Genomic DNA, 20,209 nt, shown 5'->3' with positions numbered 1-20,209 from the left:
AAAAAGGGGCTAAAGACCACAATTGGTTGGGCTTTGTTCTACTCGGTAGTCATTTTTCTCATCTTTTCTCAATCTGTTTGATGCAATTATGGACAATTGTCTTGCCTTCGGTAATTATGAGGCACTCTGAATGGAACTGAACTCCCTATAATTGTCAATCAATTGTCAGATGATAAGGATCAAACTGTTCTAACTAATTCACAAAAACTTATCATACGAACTTTTGATGACTACAAATATAATCTGTTATATCATTTTTTTATAATTTTTTATAAATTTATGATTATAAATATAATATGTTATATCATTTTTTTTATTTTTTTGGTTTGCATATATTCTATTACTAATGTAATTTTTTTTTACAACATTTTTTTCGTGATATATTTTATCACTATTGGAATTTCGTCCTTATAAAAAATAATAATTTTTAATTTATTTTTTCTCACGTATCTCTTAATTTTTTTTTCATATTTTATACAGTAATTTAATTCCAAGTTAATATAGGCCTTATATATGAACTTGGGATTGGGCCCTGATGATAAGCACTGGACTTCCATTGGAGTTCTAGCACCAGATCCTGCGTATTCAACCAAGTGACCCAACCCCAAAAACAAAAAAATCATAAATGTTAAAGAAAAGGAAGCAAGAACCAAAACCAGTAAGCAAAAAGTACAAAAAATGAAATAAAATGACATCCTCTATAATAAGATATACGTATACACAAAAAATAAAATTATATGTTAAAGTGTATAATTTCTCACATAATACAGTAAGTATTAAAAAAAAAAACCAGAACAAATTAAGCATAATTATTGTTGTCACTTGCAGTTTAGATCTTGGAGATTCCTTGTTGACACATTGAATGTGAGGGTACAACTCATCTCTGGGGATTTCTTTTTCTTCATCACTTTCATCAATTCCACTTGTCCTTTCAACTTGGCCTGGCTGTTCAATGTCAATAAATTGGAACTCAGTTCAGATTCTAACCCTGTAGTGGTTGTCAATGCCCTGGAGTTCACTTCCACTGTGACGTCCAATTTTTTGGTCGAACGAGCTCTGGCCCTGGCCTTAGGAATAATTGCCTCCCCTACTATTACACCATCATACAGGAATGTCATAGTACCGTTATCAAATTTGTAATGACCAAAATTGGTGTTTTTTACCGTAACTTGGGCAATGAACTTGAGGTCAAACGAAGCAGCAGCGGCTCCGGTGTTATTGGTTTCCATTGTTTCAATGGTGACTCTTCCAATTCTCACCTTTGGGTTCTTAACGCGCATAACAGTCAATGCAAAAACCAGGATGACAGCTGTTTGGAACACAGCAAAAGCAGCAATATACACAGCATATTTGATTCTCTTTTTTCTTTTCAGCTCTTTGGATTGCAAACTGGAGGCTGATTCTTCATCACTTCTCGGGTGCTTGTCAGCTGGTGCTAGGGGATGCACTTGCTGCTCTTTCTCTGCCATTCTTCTTTACTAGCTAGGAAACTGAAAACAAAATAAGTATTCTCCTAATGTTTAAGCTAAATTGAGGAAGCGGACAGAGCAGGTTATGGCAACCTTAGCAGAGGAAGCCGGTATATATATAGTACACAATAATGAGTCACACAGGTGAATTTAACATAGAAATACATGATGAAAAGATTGTCAGACAGGTTCCTCGAAATGGGAGTGAAACAATGTGGATCTCATTTTTTGTTCTACCAAGAAACGCGTGTAAAGTTGGACTTTCTGACATTCATTCTAGATGGCCTCGTGACTTTGGTAAATGGTAGTTAGAGATTAAAATATCAATTGAAGTTTCTGTTCTATTTGTTAATTGGACTAAAACCATCCTACATATTTTACCTGGGCCTATTTTTTATTTATGTTGTTGTGAGATGGAGTGCAACATACTCTCCGCCATGCCATTTTTTTCCCTTTTGTTTAACGGTTCGCAATTGAAATCATCGATTTGGAAATTCGTTCATAAACTAATAATTCATTAATTATGTCATTTTCTGTTCAATACTATTAGTTTCTTTTTTAATTCAAAAGTTTTCCTTTTCAACCAACAAGGAAGATAATAAATTAATTCATTAATCTAATAAATAATTATTAGCAACTTACCACTAAATGTTAATTTCAAGAATTCTTCTGAAATTATGAATTTTTTTCTTGTTATTTACAACGGACAATCAAATAATAATTGTTAATTTTTAAAATAATTTTAGTCCTCCTTTTTGTTTGTCTATGAAAAAAACAACGTAGCATTTCAAGTACGAAGATAAAAATATAAAAATTAGAATAAATGAATTATGTCTTGTCATTTCTGTTTATGATAATAATATGCATATATTTATTTCTCTTTCATTGGGCAACTTTTTTGGGAAGTAAATAAGATTGGAGACTTTCAAACATTTGAGGCGAAGAAACTATTTTCCTCAGAGGAGAATGTAAAAAGTGAAGATTTTAGGTCACTTACAAAGGTGATGTTGGAGAAATGGGAAGGAGTATGGTGGGACTGGATTTATGCGTATTATTAATATACCATAGGTAGCGGTGAATATAAGAAATATTTTCTTCAACTTTTTTTTTTTTGGCTTATATTAATGAAAATGGAGGAAGATATTTTGAAATAATTTGCTTGTACGGCGTACGGAAAGTATATATCTACTGGGAACCATTTAGATATTCAAGATTGAGGTTTTTGGATGATATATATTTGACAAAAATTAGAAGTTTTTCTTCAAAAATTAAGTCCTAAAATTTTAACCGAATTCACAAAAATGAGGAATAAAAATGATGAATAAGATTAATGTAAAGTATCAGTGAAGTTAACATGTTGTCGAACATGGAGAAAAGACCGTAGCCATTAAGGATTTTAATCAGTTTATTACATAGTAAATTTTAAAAATCCCCACAGTTGCACAAATAATTGGTTTTACATGTCATATTCGTGCTTCAAATCCTTTGCATAACTGCCTATAAAAATCCATTTCCATGTTGCAGCATATTAAACCGGACTTCTTCATGAGGTCACCCTCATCTAATGCACCTTCCAATCAACCAGCCCAAGCGTGGCCAGGCTGTCGATCAGCTGCAAAACACTGGAATTGATGTCACGTGGTTCTTTTGCTCTCGGGCTTTAGCTAACTAATTCACACCAACTTACCAGATGAACTTTTTATTGAGATTTATCTTGAATTTCATAATTTCAAATTAAAAGTTAAGTGAATTTGAGTTTGTTCTGTATCTCACATCGAAAGTTTAGTAAATATATAAGAGATTTGATCCTTATAAATAAGATGTTTTATTTTTGGTTTGTAAAATCTCAAATAGTTAAACACCAAAAGAATAGTTAAGTGAGTAGACTATTAAAAATATATAATTGTATTTTTGGTTAAGTTTTCAATAAGAAATGTAGACATTCCAATCTATCTGGGGGTCTACTAGATTAAGATTTTATTAATTAAAAATAAAAAATAAAAAATAAAAAAAAACAAAAAAATAAGTAATTTAGTTTGTGAGAAATCGTTTGAACTAGTTAGGTTGGATTTAAGGTTGAAGTTCGAAAGGAATTGAGATTCCTATTTGGATTAGGGTTCTTCATATTAAACTCCTATAAATACCAAACCTAAATCACACATAGAAGCAAATCACATAAACATAACAAGCATAAAGCAGCCAAAAAATTTTCAAATATTTTTGGATTTAGGAAAAAAAAGGGGATTTTTCTAAAAACTCTAAAAAATTCCTAGATTTTGGTGAAATTTTTTAATGCTGGTTGAATTTTTTGGTGACCTTTTCGGCATCAGTTAAATTTTTCGATAGGTTTTCCAGAATTCGATTGAAGATTCTAACATCGGTTGAATTTTTCGACGACTTTCGATGACTAACCTAGATTTTAATGACTTTTTTCAGAATCCAATGAAAATTTAATTGGAGTTCTTCTATTGCTAGAGAGAGAGGGAGAGAAAAGCAAGGGGAAGAAAGAGAGGGAGAAGAAGAAATCTGAGGGGAAATGCTAAAACTTGGGCTTTTATAGCCTCACCAAAATGACACCGTTTTGGCATTTAAGAAGACCTAGGATCCACACGTTTCCATTTGGGCGACTTGACCCCTGGCGTTGATCCGCTTTTGACCCGAGTACCAATCGATCCTTTGAGCTAAGCCAAGCCGCCAAGTTACCTCCCTCGAGCTATTTTTTGTTTCTAAAGCCAAGCCACGCTAAGCCCCTTAAGCTAAGCCGTTTCTTTTTTTGGTATTTATTTATTTATTTTTATTTAGTATTTTATTTATGTGTTTGTTTTTTTAAGTATTTTTGCATGATTAAATTTTAAAAAAAATTACAAATTACAAATTTTTTTTTTAGAATAAATAATAATTATCTAATGATGAAACTTTTAAAAAAATTTCAAATAATAAATTTTTATAAAATTTCAAGGTGAAAAATTATGTCTAAATTTGTTTCAAATGGTGGAATAATTTAGATAAAATTTCAATAACAATAATTAATATTTGTTTTAAAACGAAAAAAAAGAAAAAAACCAAAAAAAATAAAAAAAATAAAATTTTAGTTGAAAATATTTGACAACTATCCAATAATGAGATTTTTTAGAAATTTCAAATGATAAATTCCTAATAATTGAATGAAAAGTAAGAGAAAAGAAAAATGAATGCCATAAATGATTTTGGGTAATGTAATGTGAGTTATTTTGTGAGGAATAATGTGAATGAAAAAAGAGAAAAATAGTGAAATGATGTGGAATGGGGCAAAATGCTAAGTTTCATCAAATGATAAGAAATAATCATTTAGTTTTAAACCTTTTAAATACATATTTTAAGCCTATTTTATCCATTTCTTTTATGATCCCTCATCATAGCCTATATTACAACATTTAAAAGTTCATTTAGATTAAATATAAATGCTTAAATTGAATGATCATATATTGAGCTAAGGCACGCTTATGATGGGGCAATGAAATTTGTTTTAAAGATTAATGTCTTAAAGATATTACTAATGGATGAAAAAAATTAAAAAAAAAGATAAAAAATGAAAAAAAAATAAAGAGGAAAAAAAAAGAGAAAATGAAAGAATGGAAAAAAAGATGAAAATGAGATAAAAGAAAAACTCAAATTGAAAATCTGAAAGGGATTTCGGTAAAAAAATCTCTAAGTTGAGAATTGGATAAATAGTTCACATATCTCTAAAAGCTGAAGCAAAGTTTAATGAACTCAAAATGACTTCGAAAGTCAACGGAGTGAGTTTTTGAAAAAGAGTTCTGGATTAATGTTAAGAATTGCTTGAGTATTCATTGTTAGGGTATTGTTACTCCATTTATTCAATACCATTCCTAAGGACATGTTTTGAATTTGTTCCTTAACCCATTTTTTTTGTACCAGACTCACTCTTTTTTAATTAACTTTTCTTTCAATTTTATCCCGTGCTATCTTGTTATTGCATCCCCGTAATAAATTAAAAAAATGTTTGATTGTATTATAGTTGTAAAAAATTAAGATGATGATGAATGAATGATAATGTACACAAAAGATTCTTGCATTCTTTTAAATGAAATTCAAGATGATATGGGATAAAAAATGATGAAGAGATGGCAGAAACTTGAAAAGATGATTATGAAGGATATGCGGTGATAAATATGGTGATAAATTGGTTGACATAACATGTGAGTTATGATCAAAGGATAAAAATAATGTGAATCAGAAGACAGAATTTATTGTAAAATGGTTAGCGCTGAGAAGTTTATGAATTATGGTGAAAATAGTATGAATCAATGGATGAAATTTATTCTGAAATTGCTAGTGTTGAAAGGCCTATAAATTACGGTCAAGTATCAATTGACGAAACTTGTTCTAAATGGTTAGTACTGAGAAGTTGAAAAACAAAATGAGAGATGATGAAGTCTTGAGAATGATATTACCACATTTAATTAAAATTTCATGACATAGACATCCACATTACATGCATTGCATTTACATTGTTGTTTGGAGAATATTTGAAACTTTGATTTGGCTATGCATTTACATTATGCAGTAAATATTTGAATCATGGTTAAGAATTTGGCATTGTGAGAATCTAGATTGTTGCATTTGCATCATTAAGAAAATATTTACATAATTGATCATAACATTCAGTACATACAAAATTTTGACTTTGGTAAAAGTTTGAAGCTCATTTGAAAAAGAAATTTTGAATATTTTGATAAAGTCATGAATTTTCAAATGAAAATCTTAGAGTCTTAAATGAGAATTTTTAAGATATTTTCAAATGAGAATCTTTGAGTCTTAAATGAAAAACTTTAAGATGTTTTCAAATGAGAATTTTTGAGTCTTAAATGAGAATCTTTAAGATGTTTTCAAATGAGAACTTTTGAATCTTAAATAAAAATCTTTAAGACATTTTCAAATGAAAAATTTTGAGTCTTAAATGAGAATCTCTAAGATATTTTCAAATGAGAATCTTTGAGTCTTAAATGATAGTCTTTAAGACGTTTTCAAATGACCACTTTTGAGTCTTAAATAAAAATCTTTAAGACATTTTCAAATGAGTATCTTTGAATTTTGAGTTTCAAATGAGAATTTTTAAGGTGTGAAACCTTAAAATTTTTCGAATATGAATATTCGAACTCAAATGAAAACTTTTGAGATTTTAAATATGAAACTCTAAGTTTTATTAAATGTGAACCTTTGAACTCAAATGAAAAGCTTTGTACTTTTGGATATGAATCTCTAAAATTTTAATAAGAATCTTTAAATGTTGGATGTGAGCCTTGCAATTTGCATGGAAATCCCTAAATTAAAATTTTTGATGAGAATCTTACAAATGCAAATTTTGGAAATCTTAAAAATTTGAATTCTTGCATATATGAAATTTTACGAATTAAATTCTTGTGAAACTAAAATTTTGAGAATCAAATTTTAGTAAATTCTTATGAAGCTAAAAGGTTTTTACGAATCTGAACCTTTGAATTTCGAACTCAAATTATGAATTTTTGAGTTTTTATTAGACATGATTTATGACTCCTCTAGACATGATTGCCGATAAGCCTTTATTTTTCAAAGTCATTGTGCATTTGTTTAGAGGAGCTTTTTATTTTTCAAAGTCATTGTGCCTTTATTTAGATGAGCTTTTATTTTTTAAAGTCGTTGTGCCTCTATTTAGAGGAGCCTTTTATTTTTCAAAGTCATTGTGCCTCTGTTTAGATGAGCTTTTATTTTTTAAAGTTGTTGTGCCTCTATTTAGAAAATTTTTTTATTTTTCAAAATTATTGTGCTTTTGTTTAGAGGAGCCTTTTATTTTCGAAAGTTGTGGAGACTCTATTTAGAAGAGTTTTTGTTATTCAAAGAGTTTGAGAAAAAAAAATAAAATAAATTAGTCGAGTTGATTGGGTTGTCTACGTCTTTGTACAATTTTTATTTTATAAAAAATGCACAAATAGGGGTAGTTGTAGACATCCCAATCTATTTTGAGGTCTACTAGATTAGGATTTTGTTAATTAAAAATAAAAAATGAAAAAAGCAAAAGAATAAGTGATTTAGTTTGTGTGAAATCGTCTAAACTAGTTAGGTTGGGTTTAAGGTTGAAGTTTGAAAGGAATTGGGATTCTTATTTAGATTAGGGTTCATCAGATTAAAATCTTATAAATACCATACCTAAATCACACACAGAAGCAAATCACAAAAACAAAATAAGTAAAAAGCAGATAAAAAATTTCAAAGATTTTTGGGTTTAGGAAAAAAAAAAAGATTTTTTTGAAAAATTTGGAAAGTTCCCAGATTTTGATCAAAATTTTCAGTGTCGGTTAAATTTTTTGGTGACTTTTTCTGCACCTATTAAATTTTTTGGCAAGTTTTCCAGAATTCGATTGAAGATTTTGGCACCGGTTGAATTTTTTGATGAACTTCTGACGAACTAACTCAGATTCTGATAACTTTTTCTAGAATTTGGTAAAGATTCAACCAGAGCTCTTTAGTTGCTAGAGAAGCAAGAAGAGAAAAAAAAGGGGAAGAGAGAGAGACGAAAGAAGAAATCTGAGGGAAAGGCTGAAACTTGGGCTTTTATAGCCTCACCAAAACGACGTTGTTTTGGCGCTTAAGAAGATCCAGGATCTGCGTGTTTTCATTTGAGTGACCTAACCCTTGGCGCTAACTTGCTTTTAACTCACGTACCAACCAATCTCTTGAGCCGAGCTAAGCCGTAAAGTCGCATCTCTCAAGCTGTTTTTTATTCCTGGAGCTAAGCCGCGCTGAGCCCCTTGAGCCAAGCAGTTTTTATTTTTTGGTATTTATTTATTTTTATTTAATATTTTATTTATATGTTTGTTTTTTTAAAATATTTTTGCATGATTAAATTTAAAGAAAAAATAAAAAAGTACAAAGTAAAAAAGTATAAAAATTTTTTTTATAATAAATAATAATTATCCAATGATGAAATTTTTAAAAATTTCAAATGATAAATTTTTATAAAATTTCTATGTGAGAAATTTTTTCTAAATTTATCCCAAATAGTGAAATAATTTAGATAAAATTTCAATAACAATAATTAATATTTATTTTCAAACAAAAAAAGAAAAAAATAAAATAAAATTTTGGTTGAAAATATTTGACAACTATCCAATGATGAGATTTTTTAGAAATTTCAAATGGTAAATTCTTAATAAATCTCTAGTTGAGAAATTTCTTTAAATTTGTTTCAAATGGTGGAAGAATTTAAATGAAATTTCAATAAAAAAATAATTGTCATATTATTTTTCTTCCAAAAAAAGAAAAAAAATAAAGAGAATTTCTAAATAAGTGCAAATGGTGGAAATTTTAGAAATTTCAAAAAAAAGAATATTTCTAAATTAACCCAAATGATGAAAAATTTAGAAATAAAAAAATAAAAAAATAAAAAAATAATTAAACCTTTTTTTCCTACGACGGAGCCTATTCAAGAAAACAAATGAGATTTTTGAATACTCTTGAAGTGAAAAAATATTTTTAAAAATTCTACTAGATTGATCAAAAAATTTTATGAATTGTTTCCAATATTTGAACATAAAAATTTGAAACTATTAGAATTAAGACCCTAAGATAAATTTAAAATAAAATGGTACCATCCTATGGACTGGCATATGAGGGTGCTATAACTTTTTTCATATGTAACCAAACTCTGAAACCCTATTTTGGTTTGTAGACCTAAACTTATTCTTTTAAAAACCCTTAATCAAGCTTAAGAGCTCCTTAAAAGGATAGATTTCTTAGGTAGCCAATCACACCTAGATAAAAAAATTGGTGGCAACTCTTTTTGTTAAATCTAGATATAAATTTTTGAATCTATATGTTATGACAATGAGTTTTTTAAGATTTTTCTCATTCTAAAAGTTTCACAGTTATAAAGATTTATTTGTTAGTGGATTAGGTTTGGAGTAGGCTATTTTGAGTTGAACCGAAGTAAATATATTTGTGGGTTTTTATTCTTGATTTGAACTTGTTATTTTTGTGTGTGAGTGTTACGCGTGTGTGTTGATTTTTCAACAAGTGATATTAGAGCAAGGTTCAAGGTTTAAGGTTCATGGGCTCAAAAGATCGTGAAACAGTATTTTAAGATGTATGAAGAAGGTATATCTAGTATGCCTATGCTTAAGTTTGGATTTTATTATTTGATGAAAAAAGTAATTTTATGTTATGATAAAGTACGATTCAAGATCTGTTAATACAATAAATGTTGGATCAGGTATTAGAGAGTAATACCCCTAAGAGAATGTCTGACAGTAATTTGAATAAAATTTTAAAAAAAAGCTGATAGTACTATTAGATTGACGCTAGCCCTAGAGGTAAAGTATAATGTGTTGATTGAGAGTACTTTGAAGAGTTTGTGAGATAAGTTTGAAGGTATTTATGCATCGAAGTCATTAACTAACAGATTATGTTTGAAGATAGATTTGTATTCTCTAAAGATAAAAAAGGTACGAGTCTTCATAATCACCTAAATGAGTTTAATAGATTGGTTTCTCAATTACTGATGATTTCTGTTGATGAGTTAAAAGTTAAAGAGAAGGTTTTAATTTTGCTGTCATCTTTGCCCAAGTCTTATAAGCCTTTAGTTTAGATTTTATTGGTCGGTAGGTCTACTTTGAAATTGGATGATATGACTGTCCTATTGCGTGAGAATGAAAGGTTTATGAAAACACGTAACTCATCACCTGAGGGGAGTACACTAGCTGTAGAAGGTTTTAATCGAAAAAATACTCAAAAAAAATTGATGGATCAAAAGAGAGATATAAGTTAACAGACAGAAATTACAGTGACATAAATGTTATTATTATGGTTAAAAAGAACATATCCAAGTACGCTACAAGAAGCTGAGAAGAGATATGACGGCTTTTAAATGGTGAATGATGAGAAGAAATCGAATGAAAAAAAGAGTGATATATTATTGCTATCATATCTAATGATGATGATTTCATTTTGACGACTTGTGTGGATGAGACTTAGACTTTGAAAGGTAATAAAGGTTGGGTTTTAGATTCTGCTACTATAGTTCATATTTGTAATGATAAGAGTTGTTTTGATAAATTGGATGAGAATAAAAAGTATAGGGATATTGTGGTTACTAACAACAAAAATGTGCAAATTCAAGGCATTGGGAGTGTTCGCCTTAGATCTCACAATAATATTGTTAGGACATTTCATCGTGTAAAGTATGTACCGAGTTGTAGCTATAATTTAATTGCTTTGGGTGAGTTAGTTTTTCGGGGGTACATATACTATGTTAGTAATTAGTCATTAAAAATGTATAAGAATGGTAGTGTGATTTTATAAGGGAATAGATCAAAAATCATTTGTACATGCTTGATGAAGGCTCAGTTGCTGGGATCCTTGTGATGAAAGAAAAGAAGAAAGGCAAACGTGTTAGTTTTACAGATTTTGTTGAAGTATTTAGAGATTTAAGTCAAGGAAAGATTTATTGAGATTTGCCTTGAATCTCATAACATCACATCAAAAGTTAAGTGAGTTTGAGTTTGTTTTGTATCTAACATCGAAAGTTTAGTAAAAATATAAGGGATTTGACCCTTATAAATAAGATATTTTGTTTTTAGTTTGTAAATCTCAAATAATTAGACACAAAGAGAATAGTTAAGTGAGTAGGCTATTAAAAGAGTGTAATTGAATTTTGGATTAAGTTTTGAGTAAATAGTCTTTTAAGATTTTTTTCATTCTAAAAATTTTACAATTATAAAGATTTATTTATTAGTAGATTAGGTTTGAAGTAGACTATTTTGAGTCAGACTAAAATAAATATATTTATGTGTTCTTATTCTTAATTTGAATTTGTTATTTTGTTTGGGTGTTACATGTGTATATGTGTTGATTTCTCAACACTTTTCATATTAAATCTTTAAGGTAAGAAAACTATCTAGAGTATTATATTCATCTTTACCATAATTATCAAATTTATATTTTAAATATAAGCAAAAAATTCAATTTCAGCTTATCACTCATTATATTACTTTTAAATTTAAAAATTATTTATTCAATTTCAATTACCAATTAATAATTTCTCTGTAAATTTAGAACCATAAATATAGTGTATTAAACAATTTTTTATTTTTTTAATTTGTAACATTTTCAAGATATATTTTATTACTATTGAAATTTATTTTTTTGTTTACAACTTTTTTTCATGATATATTTTATCACTATTACAATTTAGTTCTTATAAAAAAATAATCTTTTTTTTCATATATCTTATAATATTTTTCATATTTTGTTCGGTCATTTAATTCCATTTTTATAGGCCTTATATATGAACTTGGGATTGGGCCCTGATGGTTCACCCTGGACTTGCTTTGAAGTCTAGCACCAGATCCTGCATATTCAACCAAGTGACCCAACCAAAAAAATACAAAACAAGAATCATAAATGTTAAAGAAAAAGAAGCAAGAACCAAAAACAGTAAGCATAAAATACAAAAATGAAATAAAATGGCATCCTGTATAAGAAGATATACGTATACATACAAAAATAAAATTATATATTACAGTGTATAATGTCTCACATAATACGGTGAGTAATAAAAAAAATCCAGAACAAATTAAGCATAATTATTATTGTCACTCGCAATTTAGCTCTTGGAGATTCCTTGTTGACACATTGAATGTGAGGGTACAATTCATCTCTGGGGATTTCTTTTTCTTCATCACTTTCATCAATTCCAGTTGTCCTCTCAACTTGGCCTGGCTGTTCAATGTCAATACATTGGAACTCATTTCAGAGTCTAGTCCCGTAGTGGTTGTCAATGCCCCCGAGTTCACTTCCACTGTGACGTCCAATTTTTTGGTCGAACGAGCTCTGGCCCTGGCCTTAGGAATAATAGCCTCCCCTACTCTTACACCATCATACAGGAATGTCATAGTACTGTTGTCAAATTTGTAATGACCAAAATTGGTGTTTTTTACAGTAACTTGGGCAATGAACTTGAGGTCAAATGAAGCAGCAGCTCCGGTGTTATTGGATTCCATTGTTTCAATGGTGACTCTTCCAATTCTCACCTTTGGGTTCTTAACGCGCATAACAGTCAGTGCAAAAACCAGGATGACAGCAGTTTGGAACACAGCAAAAGCAGCAATATACACAGCATATTTGATTCTCTTTTTTCTTTTCAGCTCTTTGGATTGCAAACTGGAGGCTGATTCTTCATCACTTCTCGGGTGCTTGTCAGCTGGTTTTAAGGGATGCACTTGCTGCTCTTTATCTGCCATTCTTCTTTACTAGCTAGGAAACTGAAAACAAAATAAGTATTCCCTTAATGTTTATGATGAATTGAGGAAGTGGACCGAGCAGGTTATGGCAACCTTAGCAGAGGAGGCCGATATATATATATAGTACACAATAATGATTCAGAGAGGTGGATTTAACATAGAAATACATAATGAAATGATTGTCAGACAGGTTCCTCGAAATGGGAGTGAAACAAAGTGGATCTTATTTTTTGTTCTAACATGGAAAGCGTGCAAAGTTGGACTTTCTGGCATTCATTCTAGATGGCCTCGTGACTTTGGTAAATGGTAGTTAGAGATTAAAATATCAATAGAAGTTTCTGTTCTATTTGTTAATTGGACTAAAACCATCCTACCTATTTTACCTGGGCCTATGAGATGGAGTGCAACATACTCTTCGCCATGCCTTTTTTTTTTTTTCCTCTTTTGGTTAACGGTCCGAAATTATGAATTTTGAATTTCGAATTTCGTTCCTAAACTAATAAATAATTCATTGATTTACCTTTTTTCTTTAATTAAAAAGTTTTCCTTTTCAACCAATAAGGAAGATAATAAATTAATTCATTAATCTAGTAAACAATTATTAGCAACTTATCACTAAATATCAATTTCAAGAGTTTTTTTTCTGAAATTATGAATTTTTTACATGTTATTTACAGCCGGTAATCAAATAATAATTATTAAAATTCGTAGTAATTTGAGTCCTATTTCTTGTCTGCCTTGAAACAATCACATAACATTTCAAGCATAAAGGCAAATATATTCAAATTAAAATGAATGAATTAGGTTTTATCGTTTCTGTTTATTGTAATGATATACATACATAAATACATATATTTATTTATTTTATTCTTTGTTGGGCAATTTTTTGGGAAAGTACATAGGATCGGAGACTTTGGACATTTGAGGTGAAGAAACTCTTTTCCTCAGAACAGAGTGTAAAAGGAGAATATTTTAGGTCAATTACAAAGGTGATGTTGGAGAAATTGAAATGAGTGTGGTGGGACCGGATTTGTGGGTATTATTAATATACTTAATAGGTAACGGTGAATGTAAGAAAACTTTTCTTTTAAGTTTTATATTTTGCTTCTATTAATGAAAATGGAGAAAGACACTTTGAAATAATTTGCTTGTACGGCGTTTGGAAAATATATTATATATCTATTGGTAGTCATTTATATATTCATGATTGAAGTTTTTGAACGATAAATATTTGACAAAAAACTTAAAAGATTCTCATCGAAAATTAAATCTTAAAATTTTAGTCGAAATCATAAAAATGATTAATGAAATATGTAAATACTATATTTAATTTAAAATTTTTAAAATTTTTAAAATTATTAATAAAAATTGGGCTTAAAATTAAATTTTTAGATATATTATTTAAGTCTGAATCATGTTTTAGGCTATGATGTTTTGGGGCTATATTATTTTAGGTTGTCTAAAAGCCTAGTTTTTTAAAACTTTATTTCATATGTTTTGATAAAAAAAAATAAAAATAAAAGCGAAAAAGATAAAATGGAGAAAAATTTAAAAAATGATGGGATAATGAGAGTTTTGAAATTTGGGAAAATTTGGGTTAAACCCATTTGAAATTGAAATTAGATGAATAGATGAGATGCAAATTTAAAATTTCAATTTAATCTCTACCAAAATTTAATCTCTATATAAACTGAACAAGATCAATATAAGTAGGAGGAACATAGTGAGAAAAAAGTAGAAACAATAAGCAGAGAGGAAAATTCTTTAGCAGTGATAGAAATTTTTAAGTAGTTTATTAAAGCTTGGGGTTTAGTTTGATAGTGTGTTTAAAGGATAGGAGTTGAAGGAAACTAAAATGAGTCAAAATTTGACTTTTTTTTTTTGAATTTTTAGAAAATTTTTGAAAAAAGATGAATTTTCTAATGAATTTTTGAAGTTTTCGATATTATTTTTCAATTTCAGGTGCCATTTTCCAATTTTTTATGTAATTCACCAGTTTTGGGTACATTAGTCTAGAGAGAGGAAGAGAGAGACATAAGAAGAGAAGAAAAGAGAGCTGAAAAATGAAGTAAAAAATTTTGATTTGAGTATTTAAAGACATAAAAAATAATGTTGTTCATGGGAGAATAAAGCTGTCGGGTCATCTAAAGGATTTGTGCGTTAGCTTTTTTTTTAACCTGACCTCGTTACGATTCACTCTAGACCTCAAGTCGATTGTGAGCTTTGCAAGCCAAGCTCCCAAGCTTCTAAGCCATCCTTAAGTCTTGAGTCAAGCCAATCCTTTCTATTGAGTTGAGGTAAGACATTTTTGGTATTTTTAGTATTTATTATTTTTTAAATTAATATTTTTACCTATTATTTATTTTTTTGGATAAACTTTTTTTATTTCAAATAAAAAAATTCAAAGAAAAAGTTAAAATATTAATTTTTCCTTAGAATAAAAAATAATTTTAAAATTTAAGAAAAAGTTCAAACATCAATTTTTCTTTAAATGAAAATAATTTCAAATTTTGAAGAAAAAGCAAAAGTATTAATTTTTCCTTAAAATGAAAAATAATTTCCTTAAAATGAAAACAAATTTAAAGTTTTTGAAAAAAAGTTGAAATATAAAATTTTTCATCAAACACAAAATAATTTCAAAAATTGGGAAAAAAGTTGAAGTAACAAGTTTTCCTTAAAGCAAAAAATAATTTCAAATTTTGAAAAAAAATTAAAATATCAATTTTCCTTTTCAAACGATTGTCAAAATTTTATGAAGAAGTTGAAATATCAATTTTTTTTTTTAAATTAATTATGTTTTTGAAAATTCATAAAAGATAAAATAAGTGTTAAATAATCTGGTAATAAAGCTTTTTCAAGAGAAATAATTGTTTTCTTATATACTTTTAAGGGAAGGGAATTCTTTTAAATTTTTATCAAAATATTAGAGTTGATTAAGAATAATTCTCAATATATGTAATTCTTTTAGGGCTTAGTGAATAACATAAAAACAACTAATTCCATCTTTCAATGGATGTTACAAATGTGTTATAACTTTTTAATAGGTAACCGTATTATTAAATTTAGTTTGATTTTATAGACAAGAATATAGTTTTAAAATATATCCAAATTAAGTTTGAAATTTTAAATAAGATAAATTTAGTTAGATAATCAATTATATCTAAACAAAAAAAAAAATTGATGATGATTCCTAAATTATGTCTAGTGATAAGTTTAAAGGCTTATACATTATGACAAAAAAAATATTGACTAAAAGCATAAGTGAAGTTGGTTTGTTGCCAAGCATGGAGAAAAGAAGCAGCCATTAAGGACTTTTAATCATTTGATTACATATATAGTAGATAAAAAAAATCCCCACAGTTGCACAAATAATTGGTTTTACATGTCATATTCGCGCTTCAAATCCTATACATAACGGTCTACAAAAATCTTTTCCATGTTACAGCACATTAAACCAGACTTCTTCATAAGATCACCTTCATCGAATACACCTTCCAATCAACCAGGCCAGGCCTGGCTGCTGACCAGCGATAAAACAATGGAATTGATGATAACCAACTAGAATTAGTATTGACAGTACCACAGATGTAAAATTTTTTGGTCTCTCTATTCCTTGTAAACTGCGTCCCTCACTTGGCATAAAAGGTTGTGACTACGCTTTCTCATACTTGAAGAATTTCAAGAAACTTTTGACCTCAATGTAATTGCTCTGCTGCTTTGGCGGTTACATTGTCTTTTGACTTATTGGTATTTCTTTCTCTATTTTCTTTTCCTTTTTTGTTTGGATATATGGTTCTTTTGCTCTCAAGCTTTAGCTACTTTAACATATAGTACTTAATCTAGGATAAAACTTGTGAAGTAAACTGGTCAGGATAGTTTGATTCTTACCACCTGAAAAATTAACTGACAATTATAGAGAGTTTAGTTCCATTCAGAGTGCCTCGTAATTACTAAAGGTAAGACAATTGTTAGCGATTGCGTCAAACATATAGAAAAAAAGGCTGAAGACCACGATTGGTTGGCCTTTGTTCTACTCAGTAGTCATTTTCCTAATCTTTTCTCAATCTGTTTGATGCAATTGCAGACATTTATCTTACCTTCAGTAATCATGAGACACTCTGGATTAAACTGAATCCCTATAATTGTCAGTTAATTTGTCAAATGATATAGATGAAACTGTCCTAACTAATTTACATCAACTTGTCGGAAGAACTTTTTATATTAAAATTTTAAAATAATAAAATTATCAAATTTATTATATTTATCTCCACTTTAATCATCAAATTTATATTTGAAAATAAATACAAAAAATTTATGATCAATTTTATCACTTATTATATTTATTTTTAATTTATAAATTATTTATTCAATCTTAATTGCCAATCAATAATTCTTTTATAAATTAAAGACTATAAATGTTATATATTATATTAATTTTTATTTTTCATTTTATAATTTTTTTAAAGTATATTTATTACTATTATTATTATTTTTTTTTTACAATTTTTTTCATGATATATGTTATCATTATTGGAATTCGTCCATATAAAAAATAATATTTTTTAATTTATTTTTTTTCACATATCTCTTAATATTTTTTATATTTTATAAGTAATTTAATTCCAAGTTAGTATAAGCCTTATATGTGAACTTGGGATTGGGCCCTGATGACAAGCCCTGGACTTTCTTTGGAGTTCTAGCACCAGATCCTGCATATTCAACCAAGTGACCCAACCCCCCCCCAAAAAAAAAATCATTAATGTTAAAGAATAGGAAGCAGGAAACCAAAACCAGCAAGCAAAAAATACAACAACGAAGTAAAATGACATCCTCTATAAGAAGATATACGTATACACACAAAAATAAATTATATGTTACAGTGTATAATTTTTCACATAATACAGCAAGTATTAAAAAAAACCAGAACAAATTAAGCAATAATTATTGTTGTCACTTGCAGTTTAGATCTTGGAGATTCCTTGTTGACACATTGAATGTGAGGATACAATTCATCTCTGGGGATTTCTTTTTCTTCATCACTTTCATCAATTCCACTTGTCCTTTCAACTTGGCCTGGCTGTTCAATGTCAATAAATTGGAACTCAGTTCAGATTCTAACCCTGTAGTGGTTGTCAATGCCCTGGAGTTTACTTCCACTGTGACGTCCAATTTTTTGGTCGAACGAGCTCTGGCCCTGGCCTTAGGAATAATTGCCTCCCCTACTATTACGCCATCATACAGGAATGTCATAGTACTGTTATCAAATTTGTAATGACCAAAATTGGTGTTTTTTACCGTAACTTGGGCAATGAACTTGAGGTCAAACGAAGCAGCAGCGGCTCCGGTGTTATTGGTTTCCATCGTTTCAATGGTGACTCTTCCAATTCTCACCTTTGGGTTCTTAACGCGCATAACAGTCAATGCAAAAACCAGGATGACAGCAGTTTGGAACACAGCAAAAGCAGCAATATACACAGCATATTTGATTCTCTTTTTTCTTTTCAGCTCTTTGGATTGCAAACTGGAGGCTGATTCTTCATCACTTCTCGGGTGCTTGTCAGCTGGTGCTAGGGGATGCACTTGCTGCTCTTTCTCTGCCATTCTTCTTTACTAGCTAGGAAACTGAAAACAAAATAAGTATTCTCCTAATGTTTAAGCTAAATTGAGGAAGCGGACAGAGCAGGTTATGGCAACCTTAGCAGAGGAAGCCGATATATATATAGTACACAATAATGATTCACACAGGTGAATTTAACATAGAAATACATGATGAAAAGATTGTCAGACAGGTTCCTCGAAATGGGAGTGAAACAAAGTGGATCTCATTTTTTGTTCTACCAAGAAACGCGTGTAAAGTTGGACTTTCTGACATTCATTCTAGATGGCCTCGTCATTTTGGTAAATGGTAGTTAGAGATTAAAATATCAATAGAAGTTTCTGTTCTATCTGGGCCTATTTTTTTATTTATGTTGTTGTGCGATGGAGTGCAACATACTCTCCGCCATGCCATTTTTTTCCCTTTTGTTTAACGGTTCGCAATTGAAATCATCGATTTGGAAATTCGTTCATAAACTAATAATTCATTAATTATGTCATTTTCTGTTCAATACTATTAGTTTCTTTTTTAATTCAAAAGTTTTCCTTTTCAACCAACAAGAAAGATAATAAATTAATTCATTAATCTAATAAATAATTATTAGCAACTTACCACTAAATGTTAATTTCAAGAATTTTTCTGAAATTATGAATTTTTTACTTGTTATTTACAACGGACAATCAAATAATAATTGTTAAATTTTTTAATAATTTTAGTCCTCCTTTTTGTTTGCCTATGAAAAAAACAACGTAGCATTCCAAGTATGAAGATAAAAATATAAAAATTAGAATAAATGAATTATGTCTTGTCATTTCTGTTTATGATAATAATATGCATATATTTATTTCTCTTTCATTGGGCAACTTTTTTGGGAAGTAAATAAGATTGGAGACTTTCAAACATTTGAGGTGAAGAAACTATTTTCCTGAGGAGAATGTAAAAAGTGAAGATTTTAGGTCACTTACAAAGGTGATGTTGGAGAAATGGGAAGGAGTATGGTGGGACTGGATTTATGGGTATTATTAATATACCATAGGTAGAGGTGAATATAAGAAATATTTTCTTCAACTTTTTTTTTTGGCTTATATTAATGAAAATGGAGGAAGATATTTTGAAATAATTTGCTTGTACAGAGTATGGAAAGTATATATCTACTGGCAACCATTTAGATATTCCAGATTGAGGTTTTTGGATGATATATATTTGACAAAAATTAGAAGTTTTTCTTCAAAAATTAAGTCTTAAAATTTTAACTGAATTCACAAAAATGACGAATGAAAATGATAAATAAGATTAATGTAAAGTATCAGTGAAGTTGATATGTTGCCGAACATGAAGAAAAGACCGCAGCCATTAAGGATTTTAATCAGTTTATTACATAGTAAATTTTAAAAATCCCCACAGTTGCACAAATAATTGGATTTACATGTCATATTCGCGCTTCAAATCCTTTGCATAACTGTCTATAAAAATCTATTTCCATGTTGCAGCATATTAAACCGGACTTCTTCATGAGGTCACCTTCATCTAATGCACCTTCCAATCAACCAAGCCTAAGTGTCATGAGCCAACCTTATATAAGGTCATGATTGGGTATAAGTTGTCATGAATCATCCATGTATAAGATCATGACCAGAAAAAGGTGCCAACAGAAGGGTAGATCTCATGTGTTAGGAAAAATGTCATAATTCAAGCATTGTAACAATTATAGTTAAAAAATCTCATTTGCTCTTTAGAGGGGGTGAGCAGTTGATGTATTGTTGGGTTGTCTAATTGGTCAAGGTATGTATTAGATCACTCATCTAAGGTTGTCCTTCTGGCCCGATGATGATGGGAAGACTTAATGTACTTTTTTTTATATTAATAAA

General features: G+C 29.1%; 3 protein-coding genes across 3 annotated transcripts; all 3 read right to left on the bottom strand.

Moving 5' to 3' along the window:
* Window positions 1–818: 818 nt before the first annotated feature.
* On the bottom strand, window positions 819–1,469 carry LOC111287139 (late embryogenesis abundant protein At1g64065-like). Its single transcript, XM_022877403.2, has one exon. The coding sequence runs from the start codon at window positions 1,467–1,469 to the stop codon at window positions 819–821; it is 651 nt and encodes a 216-aa protein (XP_022733138.1).
* Window positions 1,470–12,097: 10,628 nt separating this feature from the next.
* Window positions 12,098–12,745, bottom strand: LOC111287131 (late embryogenesis abundant protein At1g64065-like). Its single transcript, XM_022877391.2, has one exon. It carries the CDS (start codon window positions 12,743–12,745, stop codon window positions 12,098–12,100), a length of 648 nt encoding a protein of 215 aa, XP_022733126.2.
* Window positions 12,746–17,695: 4,950 nt separating this feature from the next.
* LOC111287118 (late embryogenesis abundant protein At1g64065-like) lies at window positions 17,696–18,346 on the bottom strand. The gene has a single exon (XM_022877368.2). The coding sequence runs from the start codon at window positions 18,344–18,346 to the stop codon at window positions 17,696–17,698; it is 651 nt and encodes a 216-aa protein (XP_022733103.2).
* Between the last annotated feature and the right edge of the window lie 1,863 nt (window positions 18,347–20,209).

Source organism: Durio zibethinus, chromosome 17 (assembly GCF_047325235.1).
Source record: "Durio zibethinus cultivar Kanyao isolate XHJ-2024 chromosome 17, ASM4732523v1, whole genome shotgun sequence".
NCBI classification, from domain to species: Eukaryota; Viridiplantae; Streptophyta; class Magnoliopsida; order Malvales; family Malvaceae; genus Durio; species Durio zibethinus.
The sequence above is the reverse complement of the archived record's forward strand: the minus strand, read 5'-3'. Positions and strand labels throughout refer to the sequence as shown.

What these genes read in the sequence shown, in the direction of transcription:
- LOC111287139 (XM_022877403.2), bottom strand. Translation starts at nt 1,469, where the DNA reads ATGGCAGAGAAAGAGCAGCAAGTGCATCCCCTAGCACCAGCTGACAAG.
- LOC111287131 (XM_022877391.2), bottom strand. Translation starts at nt 12,745, where the DNA reads ATGGCAGATAAAGAGCAGCAAGTGCATCCCTTAAAACCAGCTGACAAG.
- LOC111287118 (XM_022877368.2), bottom strand. Translation starts at nt 18,346, where the DNA reads ATGGCAGAGAAAGAGCAGCAAGTGCATCCCCTAGCACCAGCTGACAAG.